At 27.2% G+C, this 10,228-nt stretch overlaps 1 protein-coding gene across 5 annotated transcripts in view; it reads left to right on the plus strand.

The window, feature by feature from the left end:
• The window catches only part of LOC111626771 (interaptin-like), a 120,840-nt gene extending 110,855 nt beyond the window's left edge, over nt 1-9,985 (plus strand). For 3 of the 5 annotated variants that reach the window (XM_023370263.1, XM_023370261.1, XM_023370262.1), the window contains exons 14-17: nt 1,510-2,006; nt 5,253-5,373; nt 5,511-5,643; nt 9,896-9,985. In XM_023370263.1, coding sequence (XP_023226031.1) covers nt 1,510-2,006; nt 5,253-5,373; nt 5,511-5,643; nt 9,896-9,970 — 826 coding nt within the window. In that variant the 3' untranslated portion in view covers nt 9,971-9,985. Of the gene's footprint in view, nt 1-1,509; nt 2,007-5,252; nt 5,374-5,510; nt 5,644-9,332; nt 9,528-9,895 lie in introns of those variants that run through there. The other 2 variants (XM_023370264.1, XM_023370266.1) reach the window with 2 other exon arrangements.
• The last annotated feature ends 243 nt before the right edge of the window (nt 9,986-10,228 follow it).

A 10,228-nucleotide genomic window follows, 5' to 3' on the forward strand; every position in this document is an offset into this window, starting at 1 on the left:
ATGCACTGAAAAAATTAGCAAGTACACAGAACTCGCCCAGGAAATAAGGCATCTGTGGAGGATGGATAGGGTGCTTATTGTACCTGTTGTTCTCTCCTGTACAGGTGTGATACCACACACACTACACAAAAGCCTGGGAACATTACAATTGAGTAGAAATACATACATCACACTACAGAAGGCCACTATATTGAATACATGCCATATTGTTAGGAAATTCCTGAATACAGACACACACACATTGACACACTTATTTAATTTTAGTTTTGTTTTGGTTGCTATGCCTTGACTCTGGTCCGGCATAGTACACAGCCACCGGTGTGAACCGAGTATAACTCACAAAAGCCAACATAATAATAATAATAATAATTGAAATTTATTATTTCAAATACTATTTTGCTATTTTTATTTTTGCATACATTAAAATATATCCTTGAATATTTTTAATTAGTTATAAATAAATATATATATATATAAATTTTTGGTTTTTTTTCTCATTATTTCCATATTGAATACAAAGATTTATTGTTCTAATAATTCCATGTCCTTTTTAGCTATTTTTACTCTTTTTAAAAAAGGTTTTTTTTTACTTAGAATACTGCTACATTATGAGTATTAAGATCAGTTCATGCTTCATGGTAACAGAAAAGAGAAGATAATTTTTGTTTTGTGTTTGTTTCTATTTTTGCAAGAATTTATACTTTGAAACAACAATAGATCTTGTAATACTTTTAGTTTCAAATAAAGTGGCCCAAATATACTTTGAACTGCTTATAGAAGTCATATCTTATTTATAAAATGCTTAAAAGAGGACAAATATGCCTATAATAAATCTGAAACAAAGAGAATGAAGAATATTATAAACTGTTAAAAAGAAATTAAGAAAGATGGTGCCAAAGAACATTTTCAATATTTTATGCAAGATTTAAATTATTAATTCATATTTTGAATCATTTATATTCATATGACGTATTATCCATAATACAAGGATATTATAAAATGTGTCAATAAACCTGTTTTTTTTTTTTTTATATCATTGTCCTTGATTAACAGCATGTTCAGATATAAAGAACAACTACATTCTTTCTTTTACTTTTCTCGCACACTACAAAAGTATGTCACAAATAATGCTCAAAGTGTAAATCAATTTAGTGTTGTTTTCTCTTTGTTCTCACAAAGTATGAACTGTCCTTAAAGACTGTGAAAAGAATGTAAAAATGAAGAGAAAGAATGCATTTTTCTTTTTTATATATATGTTGAATAGCAACTGTCTCAACTAGAGCATTACAGGAAATACTGATATTGTTAGCATTAGAGTTCAAGATTATTCTTGAATATTCATTGGAAAGGAGTTACATTAAATGTATTATAAATTATGATGTAGCATTTGATTTATTCTAAAATTATTTTTTTCTTCCGTAGCTTAAAACANAAAAACTAATTGAAAAATAAAATCCTATAATTTTATCTTAAATACTAATATAATTTTTTTTCTAATTTTTTAAATAGATTACTTGAAATGAAGATTGGAAATAGCATTGATTCAACATTAACCCAAAATGAAAGAAATTATTATAATGAAAATACAAATGTTGATGATAATCTGAAATGTAATTTTCCTATCAGTTTATTATCTAACAAAGATGAAAGACAGAAAAATTTGTCTAAGTCACAACATACAACTGAAAAATCTAATGACTACATTAATGATGACATAATTTCACCTCATGATGCAAAACAATCTGTAATGTTAGTGTCAAATGATGGAAATATCAATAACTCTTATCAAAATTTTGACTTGACAGATAAAGGAACATCTCCAGTTTATATTTCTACAAGTGAAATACATTTAGTTCCATATAAGAAGGTTGATTTTAATTCACAACTGAAAGATTATAGAAAAAAATTGAATAATATACAAAGTAAATACAATACTTCAAAAGTAAAGTTAGATCTTATAAAAGAAGATATATTAAATGATATTTCTGAAAAATTGATGCATAAAGGTAAAGTATTTTAATTTTTAAAAAAACAAGTATTTCTTGATTTATCAATGAATAAAATACATATTTTTACAAAATTTCACTTATTTTATTAACAATAATATCATAATCATTTCAAATATTTTGTAACAACTTGCTTTACTAATTAAGCAATTTGTGTTATCTTATTTGAAAATTATATTAAGTTTAAATATTTTAACTGATTGATATAAATTTTTGTTATTTGATTTTCTTTTCATTTCAAAAGTGAATAAATGAAGTTTGAGTGATAACTCACTCATAAATCCCATTTATTTACTTTTATCTTATCAACAATTTAATTTGAATACTTTTTTAGGTTTCTTTGTATCATAAAATCATTCTTAGTCTAAAACATGTTAAAAAATTTGTTTTTCTTTATTTCAATAGAAATTTAGAACAGGGATAAATCAAAAAATAAAGTGACTTTTCAAAATGATTTCCTATATTTTTTAAGAAATTTTTAATTCCATTAGAGAAAATTTTTGGTTAAATTTTTAATTATGCTTTGTGCCAATTATTTTATTATTCAAAGAAAGTTTCATTCTTATTCACATTTCTTTGGATCAAACGTATTAAAATTATTATGAATGAGAGTTATACTCACAATATGATGTTTTCTGTCAACTCAAATTTCATTTCTGAATGCCTGCCAACTCCAATTCCTGAATGTTTGGCAAATCAAATTGAATTGTTTGAATTTATTTGATGTCATGTATAAGAATAGATATTGTTGTGCAACAAAATAACTTGTATTATCATAGCACCTTTGATATGATCACAACTTTTAGTCTCATTCTTACTATATCACAGTATTTTACACAACATAATATAAAATGTTGTGATGTATTAAGAATGAAATTAAATAATTAATGATTTGATTGAAAGATTGATAAAACTCTTACCTTTTGGAAAGATGAATCAAAATTATGATTTTACATTCCAAAAATTCATATAATTTTATTGGTTAATGATGGATTTTTTTGGAAAAATGATTTTGGAATTATTTCAAGTCATAGTGTCAATACACTTTAAAAATTTTATCTGTCTCAAGATTGTGTCAAATAGATGTTCAATTTCTAAATGTTTGGCCTTTTGCTGGCATTCTAAGTGTCCATCTTATACACATTTCTTAAAAATTTATTATCATACTAGCAGATGAGCTCAGCGTTGCTTGGGCAAAAAATAACAACAGCAAAGATTAAGATTATTAGATTATTTCGTACTTCTAACCCTTCTACTAAATTATATTGTAGTATTTGATTTATATTTACAAAGGTTATCTTACATAAGAGTTTATTACACTGAGTGCTCAATCTAACACATTTTAAAAATTCTTTAAATTGTGTTAGATTGGTCATTTGATGTGATAAACCCTTATGTAAGTTAACCTTCATAGTTATATAGCAGATTTTACTTTTTTCACCAGATGCAAGAATTAGGTCCCCCCTCTTCCAAGGCCAATTAGAGAATTTTTAGATGTGTCTAAAAATATGTTTGATTTCCTGCAAAAACACAAAAAATTACATCTAAAATAGTACAGTAGAAGTCAAGTTCTTTAGGGTAATTCTTAACCCTCTCCCTCTTGCCTGAAGGATGGAATTTCCATAAATTCCTTCTTAGTGTGCATTCTCATAATGTACCTAACTGTGTACCAAATTTAAACTTTCAACTCCTAATTGTTTGGGCTTTGTGTTTATTATTATTATCAACCAATCTCAATGATAAGATAAGCTGAGATATATTGTAAGATAAGCTGAAATATAATATAAAGATAAGAATAAGATAAGCTGAAATATATTGTAAAAATTTTTCAATATCATGACCATAGATTTGTTTATTTTCCTCTATCATTCTCTCTCTTGAATATTGTTCTCAATTCTTGATTTTAATGTGATTTAATAATAGTTAATAGCTTTCTAATCTCTCCTGTCTCATAAAAAAGTCCTTTCTTTTTTAAATGATTTATCTATTATTAAATTTTAATGCATAATAAATAATTATTAACTGTTTATAAATATTTCAACCGGTTGAAATTTTTTGCATTTGATAAAAAAAATTTCAACAGTTGTGTGAGATTTTGGACACACCCCCTAATTATTTTGAAATCGATGTCAAATACATAAATTTTTAGAAGTAATATTTCTGATTTTAAATGAAAAGTTTTAATGTTGAAAACGAAGGAAACTGGTAAAAGTCACTTCCTTCTCAATGGAAGTTTGACATCCTTTTTGGTTTCCCTTATCTTTACAAATTTTGAGTCACATACAGTCCAGTTACCCCTCTGTAAACCCCACTCATCCTAAACATGTGGGAATAATACAATTCTCTCATTGAAGAAAATCATCAAAAAAGGGGATTCTTTAGTATCCTTTGAGGAGTACGCCAGAAGGTCGCAAGGAGGACAGACGTATTCCATATAAGCTCCCACGGCCAATGCTTGTAACCGAATCCCGAAGTTTCTACTAATAGAGTTATAAAGTTGTTAAATATAGAGAAGAATATGTTTATTGATGTGTTTTTGAAGAATTAACCTAAGATAAGAACATTCGTCCAGAACATGATCTAAAGAAGAAGATAAGAGAAACATGGTCTGAGGTAGTATGATTTTAGCTGAAATTGTAATCTCTCTCTCTGTGATAAAGACAGATTTGAAGTTCCATATTGTATAGTTTTTCTTTGTTTATTAAATACTCGTTTTTATATTAAATTAAGGTCTAAATGTCTGAATCAAAATATTTTATCATCTCCATCACTTTCCAATGTGCGTGTTAATCCGCGTACGATAAATTTGATTAACTGGTGTCATTATCCTGACGTTGGATAGAGACTTTGCCGCCTATAACCTTTTTATTTATAAAAGCCCTCCTAGAAAAAGTTTAGTGAGCCAATCTTGCGATTTGTGCAGTAAGTGACTTAGGTAACACACCTATACCCTTGGCTTCTCACAGTTGTAATGTGTGCAGTCAAGAATCAAATTACTTCCCCATACATTTATCTTTATTGAAATTGACAGTGAAGATCTTATGTTTTTATTTATGACCTTAAAAAATATCTCCATATTATTATATAAATTTTTTTGTCATTTATCCACATTTTATTCAAATATGAATAAAGCAATATTTATTAATGTATATTAATATATATTGATGCATTTGTTCTTCATAAATATTTTTATTTAATACTAAATTTTTAAGACAATGTATTAAAATTATATTGATATATTTATAGAAAATCTTTATAAAAATAATGAGCAGTCTTCAGATAATCAGAGTAGAATGGAAAATGCTTATGAACAAAATATGCTTCCTACTGCTGCTTCTAACATTGATTTTATAACACATCCAGCAAGGTTAGCTGTAATGCTTAATTACTATTGCTAAGCAATTTAAACATTTTTTATATGTAATATTATATAATTCAATTTTATAAATTAAATAAAATCTATATTTATTTATAAAGCACATGTATTTATAATGTATCTTACAGAATTATACAAAATAATAAATGGAATTCTGATTTGAGAGAAAGAGCACAACAGTTCATACAGAAAGAAGCTTATTTTAAACATGAAAATACTTATTCATCTGAAAATAATCTGGTTGGTAATTTCAGATATAGAGTTGAGTGCATCACATTTACATCTTTCTTGAGTGTGTTGTTTTATAATTATTTTTATAATCAATATGTATTTCATTTATTTTTATTTGACTTTGCAAATTTTTCATGCTTAAAAGTTTTTATTTCAGTAAAAGAATATGAAATTATATTTTTGATAATATACTTTAATATAATGAAATCAAACATGATAAATTTGTGTAGTAAATTATTTTTAATAAGAATATTACATGTAAATAACATGTAATTTTCTATTTTAATTTCTAGTTTTTGATTAATAGTAAATATCTACTGTATTTACTTGCATATAAGACAACCTTGCATATAGGATGAGGTGTGACTTTAAAGATCAAAATAAAGAAAATTAGATTTATTAATAGAATTCTAATTTCATTTCTTTTATAATCACAGGTAAAATATCAAATGAATGTAAATGCACACATTATCCCACAAAAATTACTGGCATTTTAAACTTTGAGAAAAAATCTTGTAAAATCGATCACATAATTTGTTCATGTAAAGCTGGACAATCAGAAACCTTTTTTACCAATTCTAACAGTCGAATTTACTCTCCGTTGATTACACTTACGAGTTTTTCTGAATTCTGATTTCAAAATAATCATCTGTTTTCATGTGGGAATGGATTAAAACTTATATTGGGCTCCCATATGATTTTTGGAATTTCAATCTAGAATTCAATTCAAAAGTTTTGCTTTTCTTATTGCTATTTATCTTTACTCCTGACAATATACAAGGACAATTCAAATGACCCAGATAAAATACTTATGTCTTTAAATACAAGAGGTTAAGCATCCAGTAAAAAATGTAAATACATGGTTCACAAAAATTATTTGCAAAAATGAAAAGAATCTTTTGCTCGTGCGTATGGGATGACCTAGGAATTTGAAGCTGTGATCAATGAATAAAAACCCTCTGTCTTATATGAGTAAATATGGTATATTTAAAACTTTTCTGAATAGGATTTTTTTTTTATTGAAATAAACATTAGGGGTTGTCTATAAATTATGTAATGCGGTTATGGGTGAGTGGGGTAATCATTAGGATGTGACTATGCAGACGCAAGCAAGTGAATTTTCTGAGCCAGCAAGAATATTTGGCAAGAAGAAGTGATGAAATTTCACACTCTGTTTCTCGCTCTTGTTTATTATGACCACACAGATGAGAGTGAGAAACAGAGAGCGTGACTGTGTACCAAATTTCAACTTTCAACTCCTAACCATTTAAGCTCTGAGCTTATTATTATTATTATTATCAACCCATCTTGATTATATATATAGATATAATATATTAATAAATTTTTGTTATTTAATTTGAGTTAAGCACCTTTAAATACGAATTATTGGATGTCATTTACATTATGCAAATGTCAATTAACATGGTTTTTATTAATTAATTTTATCTAAATTGAATTGGTTTGTGTACCAAAAACTGGAACTAGTATGTTACTCAAATACACATTGAAATCAAATATTAATAATAATGTAATCCATGGTTTGTGTTGTGATGTCTAATGACACAAGGCAAATCTCAGTGCCACTGTTGAATTGGTAGTCCTGTCATTGGTTGGTTGGGCCATCAACTTTCTTTAACATAGGAAGTTGACCATCAGTGGCCGGCTCTGCCAAGTAGCTTGTTTGGAAACTGAGTTATCATACATAAACTGGAGCAAATATAGCATTCAAAGTTTTGTTCATAAACTGAATTGTTCATAAACAGGGGTGTTCGTCACCCAAGGTTTGACTGTGCGAATAACCAGGGTTGTGCCAATAGATGAAGTAGAGAAACAACTGCCTCAGGTGCCAAGTTGTCTCTGTGTTATTTGGAAGGGATGTTAAAAAGGTGTCATAATCTTTACAGAAATATAAGTATATTGGCACTGTTCTTAAGATTGCTTTAGGCACCCAATTTATTCAGAACAATCCTGCATGTAATTAATGTAATAATATGTTAAATACCCTGTGCAGTATACACAGCACAGGATTCTGAACATTATATTACACAGGTCTGCAAGTAAAAAACTGCATAGGATTTTTATACATTTTCTTATAGATTTCAACTTGGTAAAAACGAAAAAAATATCAAAAAAATTCCATCTCGTCAATTTTTTTTGCTACACTTAAGTTTTTGTTTGTATTTAGTGTAAAGTTCCTAGTTAATTAACTTAAAATTTTTTTTATTTAAAAAATGGCCTTAAAAAAAGACTTCTCACATTAATTTTATCAATTATAGCTGGACTTGGCAATAAATAAATAAAAATGTTAATTGTTGAAGAGAGTAGTGGTAGGGGGAGATGGGTTAAGTAGTTTTAGTGTTAGGAGGAAGTTTGCATGATCATACAGAAACAGGTTAAAAGTTGATAGTGAGTAATATTATTGGTGAGCTTGAGCATGTTTTGACATGTTATCTGGGATACTAGGAATAAATATAAACAACCTGCTGTTGGATTAGATCATGTTTCAACAAGCTAAATAAGTTCAGTATCTCACTGGCCATCTAATGCCACACTCAGTTTATATCCAGCATTCGAATGCTACTGTGCTTGTATTTTTATTTCTGGAATATGGCTTGCAGAGGTTGTGTAATTTTGTCTGACATCTTCTGTTATGTTTGTGGTGAATACACAATGAAAAGTCAACATCCCCTTTACCTGATCCCCTCTTTTTGGAAACAATGGGAGAAAAGGAAAAAGAAGTATGGGACTCTTTCAAGAATGTAGTGCATAAGTTTTTGGGGAATACTAAGGACCCTGACTACAAAACCATTGTACAATGCATACTGGTAGCATATGAAGCTCAAGGATGCAAGATGAGCTTAAAAGTTCATTTCTTACACTCCCACATTGGCTATTTTCCCAAAAACTTGGTAGTTTACAGTGAAGAACAAGGTAAAAGATTTCACCAGGACGTCTGTGATATCGAGAGACATTACCAAGGAAAATGGGATGTCAATATGTTAGCTGACTACTGTTGGATGCTCAATCAAGAAACCAGAGAAGGAAATTGGAAATGAGTTCAGAGAAGCATTAAAGAGAAGAAGAAAAGGTGTCATAAGAAAAAAGAGTAGACCTAAAAGTGTGTATAAATATCAGAAACAATTTTTTGATTAGTTGTAAGAAAATATAATATATTTAGTTCATTGTAATCAATAAAAGTTTTTATCAAATATTTGTTTTTATTTTCAAAAAACCTATATGTGATGAGATGTTACAGAAGACGTTTTTAGAATCTCTGATCTTTAAAACATATAATTCAGCAAAAATATCTCATGCAACTGGAAAAAAAATTTTTTTTGCAGACCTGTGTTATTTTATTTATATTCCTTATCATTACATTATATTATATTCCTTAGTACAATTAAGAGAGTTGATCAAGGATATGCATTAAATAATTTTTAAACAGAATATGTGTAATAGCCTTATGGAACATTACAGAGCAGTGGAAGGAAAGATGGAAAAAGTAAGAAAATAGCATCATATAATTTATGGACAATCTCTTAAATTATTTGCAATATAAATTTATGATTTATTGGGGTGATATAATGTCATTTAATGTAAAAATGTAAACAATAATGATGCAAATATAGTGAATTTGAATATAGGAAAGAATATTTGAAACTTGACATATTTAATGAAACGACAAACTTTTTTACAGCTTTATTTTATTCTGAATGTAGGTTTTTAGTATGATTTGAAACCCAATGATATATTAGCATCAGAATTGGCAACTTCTATAGTAAAAAAAGAATTACTGTAATAATTTTCATAATTCATGTACATGAATTATTGCAAGCTATATATATAGATCGTAAGCATTAAAATATGATTCTTTTTGTTCAGTTATTTATTATAAGTTACCTAGATAGTGACTATACATCTGCGTGTGTATGATTGTGTATATTGTACAAAAAAATTCTTGTTAACATAAATGATGAATAAATAAACATAAATAAACATTAATAAAGTAAGATTTGTATTTATTCTTCTTTGTCTATAAAAATGGTTTTTTTTAAAGCTTAGGACTGCAATATAATGCAATTGCAAGTATATACAAAGAAGAACTCTCATTAAAATTTTCTTTTGTTTTTAATTAACATTTTGTGTATGTATATATATAAGAATAATTAATACATTTTATATTGTTTTTACTTGTTTTAATTGATTTAAATGTTAATACTTAATTAATTAATATTTCATATTATGTCAATTAATTAATTTTCACTGTGTTCTTTTATTTCAGATAAATGAACCTCTCAATCAGTTTTTCACATTAACTGATGCAGTTTTAGATAAGGTATATAAAATTTTAATCTAAATTTTAAAATCTGTTGTTTACATTATTTTATAACAACATAGTTGATTAAATTCTTATTCAAGTTTTATCAGTTGTTTTTATCATCATTTTTTACATTTGAAACAAAAACAAATATACGTAGAATCTCATTTTAATGATCACTTGGGGCACCAAAAATCATTTGTTGTCCTGAAAATCTGTTATATTGCAAACAATGAACTTTTCACAATCCCAGAAAAATATCTGTTGTTCGAAAAAATTATCATTTTTTAAACCACC

This window comes from Centruroides sculpturatus, unplaced genomic scaffold, assembly GCF_000671375.1.
Source record: "Centruroides sculpturatus isolate CEXI.00-Female unplaced genomic scaffold, Cexi_2.0 scaffold542, whole genome shotgun sequence".
NCBI classification, from domain to species: Eukaryota; Metazoa; Arthropoda; class Arachnida; order Scorpiones; family Buthidae; genus Centruroides; species Centruroides sculpturatus.